The sequence below is a fragment of the Papaver somniferum genome, unplaced genomic scaffold, assembly GCF_003573695.1.
Source record: "Papaver somniferum cultivar HN1 unplaced genomic scaffold, ASM357369v1 unplaced-scaffold_81, whole genome shotgun sequence".
Taxonomy (NCBI): Eukaryota; Viridiplantae; Streptophyta; class Magnoliopsida; order Ranunculales; family Papaveraceae; genus Papaver; species Papaver somniferum.
Window position 1 is genome coordinate 3,351,011 of NW_020651082.1, and position 19,289 is coordinate 3,370,299.

Genomic DNA, 19,289 nt, shown 5'->3' on the forward strand with positions numbered 1-19,289 from the left:
TCATTTCCCATATCTGGCCGGTTGCCCTTAGTCCCTTGTCTAGTAGCTTCGTTGACCGGCAGAGACTCGATGCACTAACCTCAATCAAGGACCGGGCAGTCAGGCTCCTGGCCATCTGACTCCACGGGCAACTTAAAGGGCGTGTGCGAATGTAGCCTAGCCGCCACCCATCCACCACTTTGTCATTTTCTATTTGTAAAAAACAAAGAAAATAAAGTTTCTCTCTCCTGGGAGGAAAAAAAAGAGACGTCAACAAAAGAGAGGGAGAAGAGGGTAATAAAAATGGTAAACCATTTATTTTCTCTCTCCTCCTCCATTACCACCACCACCACCACCACCACCACCACCATGCCCTCTCCTTCACTTCCTTCTTCCTCCTCCTCTCATAATCACCACCACCACAATCACAACCACCACCATCAAAAACCTAATAAGAAAACATCAACAAACACAAACCCTAATAACCCGAATTCCTCCACATTACTGTGCAAACACTCACCCTCAGCAACATTAGATATATTAATCTTAATCTTAGTATTATTCTCATGCACATTCTTAATTACATCATACTTTTCATACATTTTAACATCACTCTCAAAAATCATACCTATCTCATCACAAATTGATTCGTTCAAGCAATCGCCATTCCCGTATTTATTAGGGTTTTTGATCTTCTTCGCTGTGTCGGTGGTTCTTGTTGAGATCTGTTGTAATTCATTTAAATCGAGGAAATGTGATAACCCTAATTGCAAAGGTTTGAAAAAGGCTATGGAATTTGATATACAATTACAAACCGAAGATTCGTTGAAGAAATCGTTGAGTACTACCGGGGCTAATTGTTTGGAATTTGATAATCTTCCTTGGAAAGGTGGAAACCAGGTCAATCCTGATTATGAGTGTTTGAGATCTGAACTTAGAAGAATGGCTCCTCCTAATGGTCGTGCTGTTTTGCTTTTTAGGACAAGATGTGGTTGTCCTATTGCTAAACTTGAAGCTTGGGGACCTAAACGTGGTCGCCGCCACAAGAAGTAAGTTCTCTTTTGCCTCTAATTTCAATTCAGATTCTGTGTTTTGCTTCCAAATGGGTTTGACTTTGATGCATGTTTGCTGAAATGGTTACATAGCTCTTAACTTTAATGGGGGACATATAAGCTTACTTGTTTGGTTATGGGAAATGTTATGATGAAAGTAACTAGGGACTGCAATGGGGATGCTAGCATTGAAATATGGGGTTGTTCATTGTATGTCTGTACTGGTTTATTGTTTGGGTTGTTTGCATTGTACTAAAAATGTCAACACACTTGATGTATTTTTGTGGTGCTATTAGAGTTCATGTGGTGTGTTGCATAGTTTCAACATCTTACATTTAGTTGTGTGGTGTTGAAGGCATCAGCAGTTCCGTGTTTATTGGAACATTGATGTCTGAAGGATTTCTTGAGGTTTAATTTGGTGATCTAAAACTTCGAATGTCTTTTATGTGTGTGTGAAAACCACAACTGAGTCTGAAGAATCTCAAGTCCCAACTATAATAACGGCCACAGAAGAAATGGTGTGAAACTAATGGGTAGAAGCCTGTAACCTCACATGTCTAGGAGCTGGATCTAGGATTTAGAACTTCAAGTCTCGCCAGCACAAAAGTACTCTTTTGCAGAGGCGCTATTCATTGAACTAATAGCATGCTGTATAACTTCAGAAAGGGTTCTGGGGCTTTTACCTTTGCTCTGCATCTCAATTTATTTCCTTTTTTGTTAGAGAAATCTAAATTTATTGATGAAAATGAAAACTAGGTAAGACAAAGTAAATGCAGTTGTGAGATTAACTTCAAATTGTTATTAGTTTCACTGTTTTTTTGTGAAGGGTCTTGATACAAGAAGCCCAAAGGTATGATATATCGTTGCATCTTATGAGAGCATCCACAATGGTGGAAGCTGAAAGTGCGAAACAAGGCAAACCAGCTCTGCCGTTAGCAGTAGCAATTTGGAAAATCCCACACTTGTTATCATTAAACTTGTTGCCAGGCGGCTATAGAAAATGAGCTTCAGTGAAGCGCATTTCATGACCCTGTCCTGTATAAAACAATGATTATAAAAATGTTTTCTAATGAAAAATAGAAAAAGTTACTCTTTAATACATGTAGGTAGGGATTAAAGCCCTACCCAAGTCAGGTACAACTTAAAACTACGCTGTGTTAGCCATGCTCAGTTTTAAACTACGCTCCATGCTAGGATCAGTTTAAAAATGAGCCTGGCTTGAAGTGTGGTATACTATTGTGCCAGACCATATTTGGCAATTAGCCTTCTCTGCTGCTGGCCAAATTAATGCTAAATTTAAAATTTGGCATTTGTGTCCGTTAATGTGGATGCTCCGGTATTAGTTGCCTTTTAAAAGATAAAAGAATCTTAGTTTAGGATCTGATTGTCCACACTTAGATCCAAAATGCTGCCAGACATCTAATACTATTTTCCTGGTGAACTTGGATCATTATTTATTACCCTTTATTATTATTTTTAGGTTTTTCTGTACTTGTGCAAACATCAATGGCGCAATCTGTCATTTTTTTGTTTGAAAAAGGCAAGAAAAGTTCTGTCATCTTTTCGTAGTTCTTGTATTGTGAGTTTTTGATTATAGGGGAAATATGATAGTCTTGGTTGTGTCTATGTTTTGAGATGGTGCATTCCATATCTGTTGGTTATTTGAGTGATAGATTAGGATTGATTTTAGTGATAAAAAATTGGGAAGCTTGTTTTCAACTCACTTGATGTATTTTCTTTAATTGCAAACTGATTACCAAATAGATGGCATACTTTTCTACTTATGCTAGGACCATATTTGACCTACTACAAGGAGACATGTGAAGAATGTTGAATAATGTAATGTTTACTTTTTAGTAGTAGTAGTAGTGTTAGAGAAGTATAAGACTACTTGTGGAGCAGAGTATTCCACATGTCTCTTTGTATTAGCAGAAAAGTCTAGTGTGTAATGAGCAATCAGTTCGCAAGGAAAAGAAATATATCAAGTGAGTATAAGACGGGCTTTCAACTTTTTTGCACACTAAAATCAGTCCTATTCTATCACTCAAATTCACTTAAATAACCAACAAAATCTTTATGCATTTGTGTTAGATGCACTGCTCCATACAGTTCCAAATAGAGTATCTGAGTCCTTTGAGTCATCGAAGAATTTCATAATTCATGAATGTGATTAAAGCTCAATGTTGGACTAAGTATTCCTTTGAGGTTTGAACTGTTGTTGTCAAAATCTGATTACTTCTGTTTATTGGTTTGATGAGGTAAACTCTTTTGAGACTGACTGAATTGTTGAGATTAGGAGAAAATGGCTGGGTAGGAGTGCAGTCTAGCTCTTTGATTGGATTATTTATGTGATGTTTGACCAAGTGTTCCTTTGAACTGTGATAGTTAAAATCTGATGTGTTCTATTTATTGGTTTGATGAGGTAAGCTCTTTTGAGACTGAATGGTTGGTTGAGAATGGATGAGTAGGATTGTGGTCTGGCTCTTTGATTGGGTTATATTTGTGTTGAGCAGGATTTCGTTTAAGCAATCTTGCTATTGCAGTTTATCTATTAGACATAGCTTATAAACAACATGGAACTTGTAGTAGTAGCCCATTTGTTGTCATGCTTATTTTTGGTGGCGCAAATGAGCCAAAAATTCCTCCGGCTTTATGGTAAGGTGTCCTTAGTTGGTCATGGATGAAAACGGACTACTTTTTAGAATTCTGAAAGAAGTGAATAGTTTTTCAGTGTCTGCAGAAATTAGATTGGTGAGGAATTAGGGTAAGAATACGAGTTAAATGACTTAGTTTTCTTGTTCTATTGGTTGTTGACTTAGTGCAAGACATTGAAAAAGTTGGTTGACCATTTGCTTTTGCTATTTTAATGAGTTTTCTCATGTGAACCTCTCTAGTTCGGTCATTGATGATTGTGGGAAACTTTGCTTTAGGGACCTTGGCTTTTCTTGTGTTTTTTTAGTGAAAACGGCAGTGGGGATGTGGATAAATTGTATAGAACTTTATCCAGGTTAATATTCCCTGTACTGGTGAACGAATTAGTTTTCCTATTTTTCTTCCCCATCCGGATTCAGTCGAAAGTGCTTTATACCTCGAAAATCTTGCTCCCAAATCTTTCCCCCACGACGTGTCATCACGTCAGTGGTCCAACTCAATGATAATGGACCCCCTTGTTTGCTCAAGGGGGAAGGGAGGTGATGCCACATCATGGGGGAAGAATTTGGGGGCAAGTTTTGGGGGGTATGTAGCAAACTCAGATGCAACTGGGTGAAGTCTGTGTAACTGACATGCCTTAGAGGGATGAGGACTTTTGGTATTTCCAACCCATATTAGTTACAAATATAGTGGTACAACTAGTCATACTGTACATTCCTCTTTTGAGCATTGATTGGGGAGGCAGTTTTAGTTGGTGGATTTACTTGTAGGAATGCTAGTATCCGATTTCTGAGGTGCTTATCTTTTTCTCCATGCTCAGTCTTGAAAGACGTGATATCAAGACTCAGCTGTCTAGGGGAAAGAGATTTTAAGTGAAACATCACATGTATACACTTGCTATTGTTCTAGTTGTGGTTTTGTCTTAATTAAATATCTCACTCAGGGTTGAAATTCTCTTGTACTGATAGTTCACTTGTCAGTTGTCACAAGCAGTTTTCACATTTCATTAGGGTTGGTATTTGTGAAAATCAGCCAAGTGCAGACGTAGGAAGTTTAAATATATGCAGTTCTCTCAGTGGCAAAACACACACTGTAAAAAGTCACCGACAACACTTTTAAGAAACCTGATATATGCAGAAGATTTCTCATACTGATATTTGTGAGGTCTATCCGAGTTCCATACTCATTAAATAATTACTTACGAATCTGGAATATCATCCCTCTATAGGAAAGATTGGAAATGAAACTATTTTGTGTATTAAATAAATTCTGGATCATTGTAAGTGCTAAATAAAAATAATAATATTAAGATATATGTTACTAATACTGCTCTTCCGAAGTAAGCTGTCCAATCTAAAGCGATTGTGCTGTATGTTGTATTTTTCAGGGCTCTGAGCAATCTGGTGCTCGACGGAGGAGGGGGAGATCATCACTAGTTTTGTTTTATGTGGGGATTTTCAGTCAGTCGTTCAGGTCATATTAGTATCTCCGTGCTCTTAGTTTTTTGATATTGTTGTTGAGGCCGCGTTCGGGATTTTTGGAGTCCTCGGAATTTTCTTGTTTCTTGAAGAGTTAAACTGCTGTACTGTAGTGCCTGAGAACAAATCTTTCTTGAACTTTATTTACAAAGCCTGACGACGGCTGTCTTACCCATTATGTGGTGTTTAAACAAACTTTACTTATCCAGTGTATCCTTTATATTGCGATTGGTTTTTTTCTGGTTATTGTTATAGATTTTGCTGAAAAAGGAAGGATAGACTGGAATCAATACCTAGTAATTTATCTTACTTGTTTTACTCTCTGCTCACTTATCATGTGCTCCTCTACTGAACAGTTATATCTAGTACCAGATGAAAATGGAATTTCGGTTACTTTTACCCCGTGATTCGGGTTTGCTGAGTATTTACTTCTGCAGACCCTACTTTGTGTTTAGTTTGATGCATAAATTTAATGAGCAACTCTTCAGTGAAAGCAGAAAGTCTTTGTTTTGTTGTTTGCCCTGTCTGTTAGGGCAAAACGTTCTAACCACTTGCTCACAAGAGAGGAGCTCTAGAGTCTAATAAGACTGTCACGGACTTGATCAGACTTAGGGGTGGCTGAGCTGAGTGATAATGGTCCCCCTCCCTCTTCACTCTTCTAGATAGTACAGTGCACGTGCATCACGTGAGAACAATTGGTTCTTGTTTGGAAGAATGTCGGAAGGAATTTGGATAGAGGAAAAAAAAAAGGAAAAAAAGAAAGAATTTTGGATAGGGAGAATGATGTAGAAGTCTGTCTCAGAGTAGTAACGGTGATGAGATTTATGAACAAGGTCAGTTGGTGGGTGGTGGAGAATGGGAGATAAGGAGATCATGAAAGCGAAAGATTAAAAAAAACACACATCATCTTACCCCCAGAAAAATGATACTGTAATCTGCTATTTACACAAATAATTTACCATTTGGTGAAAAAAAAATGCCATTTGAGGTTTGGCACCCACGTTAAGTGGTGGCCATATGAGCTGTTGCGGCAAAAGTATATGTATAGTATGATGGATGACTAACCGTCACCTTCTAACCCCATCTGTATATACCTTCTTTTATCCACACATTCAAACTTTCCTGTCTCTGTCTTTTGTCTCTTTTTTTTTTATCATTCCATGGTGATATACTAGGTGGATTTTCTAAGAGTTCAATGTTGTTACTAGTTAACCCATAAGTAACTTGGGTCAACAAACTGCCAATATTCTAATTGAGATGTCCAGGTACAACCACCAAGTGTCTGACCAGCTCTTCCTGAGAATGAGATCTTAAACATTCATTCAGATATGCACGTAAGATTTACCTGCAACAACATTTTGAAAAGCAGTTAGCCCGGGGAGTTTACAAAGTTAAATTTTGAATTTCTGAACGGTCAGTGTAATTTTGTAAGTACGTGAGTAAATGATAAATTGATGATGATAAATGAGTGTTGCTATAAGATAAAGACAAGTCCTTCCATGTAATACAAAAGAAGAGACAAATCCACTGCTTAGATGTAGAGCCTTGTGGTTGTGACCATGCAGGTTGTAGTAGTCTGTCCACCTCCTCTTAGCTTAGCTAGATAGAGGTGGAGTGCAAATTCATAGCTAATTCCATTTTTCCATTACATCAATGAAAACTCCGGGTTTAAATCGCAATAAGTCAGATGAAGCTCATTCTCATCATCACCGGTACCACCACCACCAGATTCCCCACCATGTCCACCACCAATATTTACGTTCACCACCGCAACAAGTAAACAACAGCCATGGGTTACATGCTTTGAATTTTATCATCATCCTTTCACTTATCTCAATTTTCCTGCTTTTCGCGGTTGTGCTAGTTATATTTTTACTTCGGAAAGTGAAATCTACGGAGAACAGCGAAGATCGAATCAACGAGAACAAGAACACGGAGGAAAGACTTCGGAAGATCAGTACTGATAGTACTTCGATACTTTTTGGTGCTAGCCCAGATGTGAAGAACAAATGCTTTTATGGAGGTGCTTTGAGTAAGATACCATCGAGTACTAGACTTGCAGGAGTTCAAGTATTCACATACAGGGAGATTGAATTGGCAACAAATTCATTCTGTGAAGAGAATATTATTGGAAATGGTAGATTTGGAGTTGTTTATAAAGGAATTCTGAGTGATGGTTCTGTTGTCGCGGTTAAGAAGCTAAACGTAGAGGGGAAACAAGGCGGTGACCGCGAATTCAGATTTCAGGTAAGCTGCATTTCAGTTTAATCTTCTGCTTTTGTGTCATTTTGATCTTGCTTGCATCCGGTGTATGAAATTGATGATGTATGCAGGTAGATCTATTCAGCAAGTTACATTCTACGTACATTGTTGAGTTGTTAGGCTACTGTGCTGACCAGAACCACAGGGTTCTTGTTTTCGAGTTCATATCGAACGGAAGCCTCCAAGAACACCTCCATTCTTCAAACAAGCTACACCAACCTTTAAACTGGGGAACTCGGTTAAGAATTGCCTTGGATTGCGCTAGAGCTCTAGAGTTTCTCCACGAGTATGCAGTTCCATCAATTATCCACCGTGATTTCAAATGCAGCAACATTGCATTAGATCATAATTTCAGAGCTAAAGTGTCAGATTTGGGCTTGGCCAAGACTGTTTCTGGTAAAATTAATGGTGAAATACTGATGCAAGTGTCAGGGACGAATACAGGGTACTTGGCACCTGAGTAAGTTCTTCAAACTGACCACGCATTTTCTCATAAGAAATGCAGCTTCACATTTGTCTAATGCAATCTTGTTTTGGACTGTTAATGTAGGTATACATCAACAGGACAGCTGAGTAGGAAATCAGACGTTTACAGTTACGGAGTCGTTCTTCTGGAGCTAATAACAGGCCGCAAACCCATTGATACCGACTCCCCTCCTGGAGAACACATCCTCGTTTCATGGGTTAGTATTGAAGCCACCATTATCATGGTTTCACAAATTCTTGTAAATATTCCAGGAGAAACACTAAATGGGTTTTATCCTTTGATATGTCAGGCGCTTCCGAGGCTAACAAACAGAGAAAAGGTTGTCGAAATGGTAGATCCAGCTCTACAAGGACAATTTTCAAAGAAGGAGCTTATTCAGGTAATGGTAGTGAAATTCAGCTCTGCAAGTCATTGTTTTTTTTGCTAATCTGAATTGGTTTCACAGATAGCTGCCATTGCGGCCGTATGCGTGCAACAAGAAGCAGATTACCGGCCTCTTATGACAGACGTTGTGCAGTCTCTCATCCCACTAGTAAAGAATCACTCCACATCTTTCCCCTCCAATAGATTTCATAGCCGAACCGTTAGTCCGAGTTCTTAAAACAATAAAATGCGCAAGGCAGCAGTATAGCACTGGAACAGTAAAACACTTGAGCATTTAGGAGTCAGAAAGTGGTTTTGAGATGACAAAAGCAAGAACTGCTACTGAATCACAACAGTAGATTATTTCCCTTGTAATATACTGCATTATGAGCTTCTTTCGATGTAATATAATAAAGTCGAAAAAACGGTTTCGAATCAAGTTACGTTTCATTGAGTTCATATTTTCTACACGTTCTCATTCTAATCGTTATATCTAACCGCAACATCAAACTCACAGGAGTTGGAGCAAGCACCATGGTGGTCATTTTCATCCAAGCAAAAAATCCAGGGAAATGCAACCATTGTTTCAGTGGTTTTGCACGGATAGGGATGATACCCACACTTAGGAATCCCTCCCTCTGGTCTGGGGCTCATAAGTTATGGCATCAAACTAGATTTGGCTGGCAAGGAAACCACCATATGGGATCCTTTAAATGAAAAAAGAATATTTCCTTTATCTTCTCTGGCAAAGCAAATTGAGCAAACTGACAAGAACAAGATGCCTTTAAATGATTGTCCTTGTTATTTTGTTTCTAAGCAGTAACAAAGAACAAAATGGATGTACTAACTGTAGAAACCTGTGGTCATTCCTTCTGCAGTCAGAATGGAATTTCATCTGCAATGATTCATGTATTTGTATATGTTTCTCATTGTAAAAAATAAGGACAGACATATTTCAAGGACATATTACACGGACACCATACAACCAGTGACGGAAGTGGCTGGTGGCTGAGTGGTGCTGCAGCTCCCCAGAAACGTGTAAAATCTTATCAGGCATGTCATGTACTAATTTTGTCAAAAACATATATTAGGCCGGTTACTATGGGGCCATTTGCCATGCCAGCAAGCCGCGTTACTAGGGAAAATAAGGTTTAGTCCAAAAACCAATCCAAAAGTACGATTTAGTCTAGCCCAAGTCAACCAGGTACAAATTAGTGCAGAATATGGGAAAATACACAAATAATCCTTATTATTTACAATTTAGTCCAAATATTTGAAGTTTAGTCCACAGTGACTCATAATGATGTCAACAATTTTAAATAATATAAAAACGATTTATCTTTTAAACCCCTCGTCCAAAACTCACAAACTTTATATATTCGGAAAGCTCTTTCCGATAGCTACAAAAAGAGTACCCGTATGAATATATAATTTCCAGTTTTTAAAAAAATTTAATTTTGGCTTCATTATTCGACGTGTACAAAAACAATATACATGCACGAATTTTGCAGTCATTTTTTCACATGTGCACCACGTTGTATACATCTACAAAACATGTATGGAATTGGTCATTCATATCCAGACATATTTTATCATTGGAATTACACTGGTCCACCAATATGACACCCCTGCAAAACATGTATGAAACAGTTTATTCATAATGAAGCACAAATTTACTTTTTTACGAATAATACATTGGTGCATCAATATGGAAACTCAGATGCACTAGTATATACACATACCCCATGTTTTATAAACATAACATGGAAACTCATATGGATTTGAACCATCAACCTCCGCAAACCTTATGATAGGCTTGGGCGCCCTACCATTTTGAGCTTGTGAGTCCCTAAATTAGATGCATAAACAGGTGTACAACTATGTACACATTAACAACCAGCAGGTGTACAACCATGTACACATCAACTTGTGGATTGCAACATAAAATTTCTAAGAGAACTTGAGTTTGAACTTCATCCACATTAGTTGTAATTTCTTCTATGAATTGAAGTACTTTCCTTCTATTCTCTTCATGGTAATGTTCATCAGCATCACTAATGCAAGTTTAACTAATAGTAGCCCTAATGCATGTTTCGCTAATAATAATACTGTTTTCTACAACAACGACAAAATCAACTATTGCAGCTAATGTGCTCATACCACTGATATGGTTTTCATGCGGAGGCCAGAAGGAATAATAATGCATATAAACCAGAACAATTAAGACCTACTCGTTTGATTTTCTAGTTGTATCTCAACCTCGAATTAATCGCTCCTATTTGTTCTGCAAAATAGTATATAGTATTCGGACGAATCTAAAGATAAAATGATACATGGTGTGTCTGAAATGTCATGTACTAAATCCGAAATGTTACTTGTCAATCCAACAAACAATAGGCCATCCTGAGGTTGATGGGAAACCCTCACTTTCAATCTGATCAACATATGTTAGTCAGTAAAATTACAAAGCTAGAGACACTTACATATGTTTTTCCTTGTCAACAGCTCCACCATTTACTTTTTTCTCACTCTCAGCTTGCTAACTCTCCTCTTCCTAACGAACGAGCTCCTCATCCTCTTCAAACCAACAACCTCTTGATGTGCTACTTCAACTGTATTACTGTAAAATGAAATAAAAGAATGGGTTGATGACAGTATCCATATTACAACAAGGTACGTAACGATTAACAGATGTACAACTATGTACACATTGAAATTCAACATGTGTAAAATTATGTACACATTAAGAATCAAGATGTGTACAACTATGTACATATTTTATACCTAAATGATCCCATATTTCCATGTTTACCCCCAGAATCTATACCTGTACCGGCCTACTCCGGGTATCAACTTTCAGAACCGGTACATGTACCGGTAACTCCGGGTCCGATTCGGTTCAACTCCGATTCTTTTGGTTCCGGACCGGTACAGGAAAAATGGACCGGGTCCTATGTAGCTCTAGTCGTATCCAACCTAATGCAATATATATCTTCCACTGTTTTGCAGTTTTTGTTGTAGTTGATTTTTAATCCGTTCAATCTTTTGAAATTCTTCATAAGTCACTCATATTTATCAATGCAATATTGCTTTAGAAGATAATTTTTTTTTTTTTTACCTTAATGGTTTGTGGTCGGTGGGGGTCTGCGCTCTGGAAAGATGTCTCTTTTGTTTTCATTATCTTTTATCTTCTTATCTTTTCTTTTTCTTTTTAAATTTCAAACCTTCTTAAGACATCTTTTGGTGAATGGGGTCTTTATACAAGCAAAGGTATGAAGTAAACGGTCCAGGTGAATGGGGTCAATGTGTATAAAATCAGATTCTTAAATATGTGGTTTAGGATGAGATTTGAAGGAAATCGAAATACATATCTAAGAGCGGGGAGGCTGGTGCTTGCTAAATCGTTTTGGCAAACATTGCAGTCTACTTCCTATCTCTGTTAAAGCTCCGATATCGATCATAGGCTTCCTTGAGAAGGAAATCAGGAATTTCAATAAGGTGACGAAGGATGGAGCTCAAGGTTTTACATTTGACTTAACTGAAAACAAGTTCGTTAAGATATGTCGGCTGGTGGTTTGGGGTTCACGAGTGTGCGGCGGAGGAACGACTCACTCCTCGCAAAGTGGTGCTGGAGATTGAAGACAAATGCGAAGATTCTGCTTCATTTTGGCTTCCAAAACCAATCACCTCCACTTACAGCATGGTAACGTGACTGCAGGTATGTCCATCCGTCCTTTAATATTCATCTCTATTCTACTTTTTTTGGGGAGATCACCGGCTAAACAACTCCAGACCCAAAACTCTTGCTCCATGAATGTACTAACTCTGTGCCTGCATACTTGCAAGCATCTCAGCTTTCATTACACAACCTTTTGCATGGTCCGTTAGCTTCTCTTGGTCTCTATCATACATCACCAAACACTCATTCAAATACACCCTGAGGTGTTGTTGAAGCTATTTCAATCAGTAGTACCTGCATGATGGGATTGGTTCATGTTCCATAGAATTCAACTTTTCAGACAGAAATTTTGAAGAGGGAAGGTACTGCAGCCATGGGATTACTAAATAATGTAGCATACATATTTCTATAAATCAGTAGAGAGATAGTTTTGACAAATTTTGGTTATAACTTAATAGGAGCTTTTAGGTACTTGCAATGGGGTGCGATGCCAGCTCACTAAAGCAGTAGACCTTGAACAAGCCGAAGCCAAAGCCTTACTGGAAGCAGTGCAATGGGCTAAAGAGAAAGGGCCGAGAAGCGTTCATTTGGAGGGGGACTGCTTAGATGACAGATATAGTGAATGCAATACATGGGGAGTCCTACTGCAGTGAAAATGATGCTTTAAGCATCTTTAGTTTATTTGATTATTGAACTTGTTATTATGTCCATAAAGATGCAAACAATGCTGCAGTTCAATTGCAAAATTTGCTAGTCTCAAGCTTTAAAGCTAGATTGGATTAATGATTAGCCATATTGTGGACTGGAGATATCACCACTTACCAACAATATACAGATTAAACTACTGGCCTTTTTGGGAAGTGCCTCAATGGACCTGAGAAGATAAGAAAGGCCGCATGATCTCATGGTAATTGAATGGAAATTTGCTTCATCAACACTGATTGTCAGAAAACCTTTTCACAAACTCAGAGATTTTGTAAAAAAATAACTTGTCCATTTTGTTGCCTATCTCAAGGATAAAAGCAATGTTCCCATTTACACTTTGCTGCATCTGTATTTTTGCCTGACTTCACATTCTTCAAAGATTTACATGTCTGCACTGCTCTCACAGACTTACATTAGAAATGTATCAAAAATCACCAATTTATGACACAGGTTCAGTAATTCAAGCTTCAAATATTTACACTCAAAACCAGAGACACTATATTAACATCAAGTTTATACAAGTATAGCAGGTGACAGGTATAGCTACTGGTATTCCTGATAAAAACCAATAGGATGTACTGCCCACAACAGAATGAAAACCGAAAAAGATGGAACTTCAAAAAGTTGGAAGAAGAAAATATAATAAAAGAAAAACTCTGGAGTGAATCTGTTAATATTGTTCTATATTCCATAAAGGTGCACCGAAATAGTACCGGTCGGCATCAATATGGTCGGGTATCAGCTGATAAGGCTCGAGTATTAGCTGATACTGTGAACCATGAATAGAATACACGATCAGGATAGTACAGCGGAGCTACTAGAGACCATACATAAAGAACAGCAGTGGCCCATTGAGTGCATATTTGAACCCAAGTTGATGTCCAACCAACATTAATCAACTCTGAGTTGAATGATGATGAGCCAGTCCAACCTGTAATAAGCATGTTTGAATGCATGCTAGCGAACGCGAAAATCAGGTGGAAAACTGTATAGGAATAACCAACTGCCACAACATCAGGTTCTCTGTCCTTTCTCTGCCCAAAGTTCAAAAAAGGGTTTCTGTCACCTACACCAGAAGGTCAAACATGATCAGAAACAACACAAGGAAAATGGTGCAGTTTTGAGAGGGCACATACGAAATTCATTTTTGATGACTGTTTATCGCCAGGGAACAGAACTTAACCATCCTACATGGCAGTTTATATCTTCCTAAAAGGTAGCAAGTTCTTATCATATTACTATGAAAGGGTCTGTAGATGAAACCTTTAAGGTACCTGACTTTAGTGAGGATCCAGCCCGGCAAGCACAGTACAAGATTGAGATAACTGTTGTGAGCATACCAAGAATTAGGTTACGTGTGGTCACTCCTTTTGAACTGTTGTTGAGACCATTGCACACATAATCTCGAGGCTCACTTGAGAGAGCACTGTAGAGCACATACGAACAGTACACAGAAATAACAGAAGATGGCAAAAGACTTGCATTAGCCTGTATCAACCCCAAAAACCCACAGCATTATAATTGAGCATTGAAGAATATCTCTGATGCAATGCTGAATCAGATGTCTTTCACTGTATTTCAGGGGAAAAAAGAGTCAAAATTTTCTATACCTGCAGTGTAATAATTACAAAACCAAATGCGAGAATGATGGTCATGACAATAAAGAACACATTAAGTTTGCAGTCATGGCCTGAGGGGTTGAACCAAGCGAACATTAGTCCTGATATTGTAAATGCTGTCATATAGCACACAAATACAGCAAGTAACGGTATGCACCTGCAATAACCCATCAATTATGTAAAGCAAAGACTGGAGAGAATTAGAGAAATATACTTGTCAAAGCGTACTGGAAAGAAAATGAAGAGGACAAGATGGAAATGTTTTGTGTACCATTTGCGTTCACCTCTCTCAACCCAGGCATCATTCCATGTATTTGTGGCATCCAGTAGTATAATAACTGGAACCAGAAGAAACAACCCCGATCCAAAGTTTGACAGTGTTCCTGCAAATTCAGTGTACGAGTTTCAGGAATGAGAAGCAAGCATATTATTTGTTTGCATAGAGCAGCGATAAACTAATTTAAAGGATTTTATACACGCATTTGAAGAAAGAATTCAGAACGTTAACTATGAACCTAGAAAGAAGAAAAAATAAATTAGTCTAAGTTCAAAAAAGAACATTTACTGACATAAATCAAAAGACAAGTCAATACACCCACAGACCATAGAATGAGATAATGTTATCAGGAACGAAAAACATGAGGACCAAGAGCAAGGCCCACACCACGATCTTCACAGTCCCTCCACGATGGTGAATCACATGCCTTTTGTCGTTCTGGTTCTTAACACCAATCATGATGAGGGCAAGAGATGCAAAAAACAGAAAATTCCCCAAGCTGACACGGGAAACTGCATTGATTTGCAGCCATTCGTTTGAGTGTGTGTTATCCGAAGTATATATCCCTGTGCACGTCAAGGGAAAAAAAGATGAGATTCCAACCGAAATCATTACCAGTGGTTAAGTGCAATATTTCTCTATCGAAAATCTAAAAGGCAAGGTGGGGCGAACTACAGTGAAGTCAAAACATGATTGACATCCTGACCTGTATCCTTTTTTCTTTGTCTTATTTATATGTAATGGCAGGAATAAGTACAGAAGGATGGTAGGTTAAAGAAAAAATGTGAACAGGCAACAACATATCCCAACAACAGAAACCCTTAGCAATGCCTCAGACTATGCTTTTAATTGTTACTTCCTACATATGTCTCATAGCTTGCAGTAGGGCTCAACTGAGGGACTCCTTTCATCTTCCAAATAACACAACCACCATCTATCAAGAAAAATCCAGGAAACAGGAGAGGTGTGTAGACTAAACTAACCCATGCTGTTCCGACAAAACTGGAGGTAGATAAACTAGGAATTGTATCTGTTGGAATGCCATTGAAGACAGTAATATATCGGCCACATTGTAAGAGTTTTGCGGACTTGATTTTAATAAACCCTTGAAACTAAATGAATATTGAGATTTCTGTCTTTCTTTGTTGGGGATACTGAGAATCAGTTATCTGAGTTGGCATCTCTATCTCTATGCTATCACCAACTTCATGTGTAACTCACTGATGTTAAAGGAGGAAGCTAACTCTTGTTTAGGGTGTGCGAGGGTAGGATTGCTAATTTGAACCTTGGGAGTGAAATTATAAGGATGTCTTTACGTGCATAATCATGAACAAGCAATTTTTGAACACAAACCTTCAAACTCATATATAGCATAACTCAACCATAAATGGTATCACGAACTGATGAAAAGATTTTATTTAAGAAAAAAGTCAAACACAACAATCACTGATGAGATTCATAAGGCGAAAACTTCTTCTTCACATAACCTACGCCGAATTGATTTACGAAATAACTCAAACACAATTAACAACGTTTAAGTATTTTTGAACAATCAATTTAAAAAACAGTATCATCTTATTGGTAACGAGCAAGAACCCAATTTCTTCCACATACGCACTAACATACAGTGTACCACACTTTGATAAAGAATAATCCATAGCAATTCAGTCACATCATAAAAGATTCATCATTATTCAACTAACATCGAAGAGAACATAACCCATCATTTCAACATCACAAACACTGTAGAGTTTGAGGGAGAGACAGAGGGGTACATACACTTTAGCAGAGAAGGACCAGCTTGTTTGAGAATCCATGAAAAAATAAGAGAAAGACCAAATAAACCGCAATAATCTAGTCTAGCTTTTACCCCTGATGCTACTGAACTACACAACCCACTGCAAGTTAAAGATGCACAACACGAAAACAAACAAGACATATCTCTGCTCTTTCTCTCCCGACCCCCTAAACTGAGAAATAGAAAATGTCTGGCAATTTGCACATATATTTGATTTGAAAATATCAGCAAAGACTCATTCGACTCTGGCAATTTGTATGTTTATAATAACAATATAGCTGTGGAGTCAAATGTTCAGACACTAAGCATTGATAATAATTCGATACCCATACATATATCCACCTAATAACAATGATACAGCATTATTGTTTTTGTTAAGTAAAGAATTAACAAATATATAGAGGTGAGATAAACGTGTTCTTTTAGACATCTAGAAATGAAATTTGACATCTGATAAGTGAACTGATGACCATACACGATTTGAAATAGATTAAAATAAAGGAAATATGGCCAGCCAGGTGATAAACAGACAGACAGGTTCAACTATTATTGGTTTTGGTATCATGTGGCACATTCCAATGTGAACAAACTAATGCATGTTAATCTTCAAGAGTGTCTTTTATATGGGGTTCTAAAATGAATTTGAAGAAACCCTAAATGTAAAATCAACATTATTTAACAGAGTAAATTTTTGAAACTAAAATGATTTATCTATCTTTGTTAAACAAAAGAACACTGTTTATAGTACCTGGTTGGTGAGCATGGTTCAGCAGGGATGGTGTTGATTCAGCAATGGAGGTTCAACGCCTCTCTAAAGAAATGAGAGGGAATTTAGAGAACCCTAGCTAGCAGAGAAACGAAGAGGAGTCCGTGCTTATCCGAAACTCAATTTTTATTTTAGAATTAGCATGACCATATTAATTGGGGGTATTTTAATAGGAGGGGGTTTATTTGGTAACTCTCCGAACCCCTATCCATATAATTTTGTAATTCCTAATTTCCTTTTCACTGATCATACTTAATAGTTAATCGTGTTTAATTAACAGGGCACCTAGCTCAGCTGGTCATCCTCGTTTCCCAAAGTTTTATGTGTTCCAGGAGGTCCCAGATTCGAGCCCCCAATGGTGTAGTATTGCAGAATTAACATGGAAGGTAGAGTTAGTTTGCCCCCCTTGTGACACAATCTCAGCCCACCATCCGCTTCGGCTCCTTTAGCTAGGTTACTCATGAGACTCGCTGGTAGGCTAGCACAACAACCTGTTCGATTAATGTAGTAGTATGTCGTTGGAGCTTAGCTTGTTAGGCTTCCAACTAGTTTCATGTAATAATCGTTATCCAATATATATAAAAAAAAATTAAGTTTATAAATTAGATGGCTAGCAGATATCAAATTAGAACATTTTGGTTAGAAAGTAGAAGCAGAAGTTTTGGAGGGAAGAGAGATTGGGAAAAGATAAATGGTCTTCGTGAAGGAAGAGAAGTTGTTGAATCTTCAGATCATCAAGAACAATGGGTTTTTATGTTGAATCTTCAGCTAATGATAACAACTCATAATTACAATTTTGTATGAATCAAACATCCTTAAATCGTGATATTTATGAGCATGTAGATTTTTGTGAAGATTTGGATCCAGACACTTTTGTTGTTCACTCTCGACGAAGTAATTAATTGTCACAGATTCATACCCCATGAAATTTCGATCAAAGGATACAACTTTGATGGTTTTACTAACTCTTGAATACCTTTACATTCCTTACCCAAATCCCAATCATCCATGGCTTGGCGTCGGTGACGAGTGTGTAAACACGTCATTTTTACATCTTAATTTACATTTATTTGGTTCTTTATTTTATACATATTTAATGATTTTCGTTTAGTTTTGCAGTTTTTGGAAAATAAAGCTCGATGGATTAAAATGCAAAATTTTGGTCGTAAATGGAGGAAATGAAGTGGTTTATAGGCTTATCCCTAAAGGAAGAACACGAAAAATTATTTCATTGGTCCAATTATTTGGATATGTATGAGAGTCGGGAGTGGCAGAGTTATAGTTTTCTTTTTCTTTCTTTCTTTTAGTTTTTCTTTTGTAATGGAGTAATTTCTCCACTAGTACTACAAATGAAGCCCTATTATGTGTTAAATTTTTGAACTCATTTCATATAATATTTTCGTTTAGTCCTAATTCTCGTTTAGTCACGATAATGACTCTTTTCATATGTCCTCATGCTTGATTTCATGATTAACATTTTTTTCTTCCAGATATCAACATTATAAGTGAAAAGGATTGTTAGTAGTTTGAGAATTAATTGATTTAAATGTTATGTCTTCCGAGACGTATACATTGGTTTTAAATCGTCTCTATCAATATTGTGAAGAATTTTATAGAGAAATGTTTTAATTATCTAAAATGCATAATAACGATGGACTTTGAAGCGGTTTTTCTTCTTATTTGTTTATTTCTTTTGTTAGTTTCATTAATACTTTTCAATCTATTCTTATTTATTTAGTATTATTTAGCTGTAAAATAATGGTAATAATTTTAGTCCTTGTGGAACGAGCCATGCTTGCATGCTATCATCTATAGCTTTACACTTCCGGTCTACGATTAAAATACCATCATCCGCCAACAAGTACAACTTTCTTATGATTTTACAAAGAAAAAACGACATAAACATTAATGGGAAACCATGAAAGTAAACATATATTAGGACGAGGAAGGTGCGAACCTTTTCCTTTTGTTGTTATCCTTCTATCGGTCGTTCACCTTGAACTTCACCTTGTCCTGATCCTTCACCTTGTCGTGGTTGTTGAGTTGGTTCAGCCTCTTCCTCTGAATCTTCAACTTACCTTGCTTGTTGAATGGATCACCCTGATCATCTTCCTCTTCATCCTCATTATCATCTGATTGTCTAGCATGTTCATGGATTGCTAGTTTTCTACG

General features: G+C 37.5%; 3 protein-coding genes across 4 annotated transcripts; 2 read left to right on the top strand and 1 right to left on the bottom strand.

Moving 5' to 3' along the window:
- Positions 1 to 215: 215 nt before the first annotated feature.
- Positions 216 to 5,490, top strand: LOC113345179 (uncharacterized protein At5g19025-like). 2 transcript variants are annotated; one of them, XM_026588994.1, is made up of 3 exons: positions 216 to 868; positions 960 to 1,028; positions 5,071 to 5,490. In XM_026588994.1, exons 1-3 carry the CDS (start codon positions 283 to 285, stop codon positions 5,076 to 5,078), a joined length of 663 nt encoding a protein of 220 aa, XP_026444779.1. In that variant the 5' UTR covers positions 216 to 282; the 3' UTR covers positions 5,079 to 5,490. The 2 variants fall into 2 exon arrangements, with proteins under 2 accessions (XP_026444779.1, XP_026444778.1); XM_026588993.1 differs by having other exon boundaries at positions 216 to 1,028.
- Positions 5,491 to 6,684: 1,194 nt separating this feature from the next.
- Positions 6,685 to 8,979, top strand: LOC113345146 (probable serine/threonine-protein kinase PBL7). Its single transcript, XM_026588973.1, has 5 exons — positions 6,685 to 7,408; positions 7,495 to 7,883; positions 7,974 to 8,106; positions 8,200 to 8,289; positions 8,356 to 8,979. Exons 1-5 carry the CDS (start codon positions 6,815 to 6,817, stop codon positions 8,509 to 8,511), a joined length of 1,362 nt encoding a protein of 453 aa, XP_026444758.1. The 5' UTR covers positions 6,685 to 6,814; the 3' UTR covers positions 8,512 to 8,979.
- Positions 8,980 to 13,116: 4,137 nt separating this feature from the next.
- LOC113345591 (probable serine incorporator) lies at positions 13,117 to 16,492 on the bottom strand. Its single transcript, XM_026589364.1, has 6 exons — positions 16,333 to 16,492; positions 14,880 to 15,119; positions 14,548 to 14,659; positions 14,268 to 14,433; positions 13,932 to 14,145; positions 13,117 to 13,723 (listed from the first exon to the last, which is right to left on the bottom strand). The coding sequence occupies exons 1-6, from the start codon at positions 16,490 to 16,492 to the stop codon at positions 13,380 to 13,382; spliced, it is 1,236 nt and encodes a 411-aa protein (XP_026445149.1). The 3' UTR covers positions 13,117 to 13,379.
- Positions 16,493 to 19,289: the final 2,797 nt, after the last annotated feature.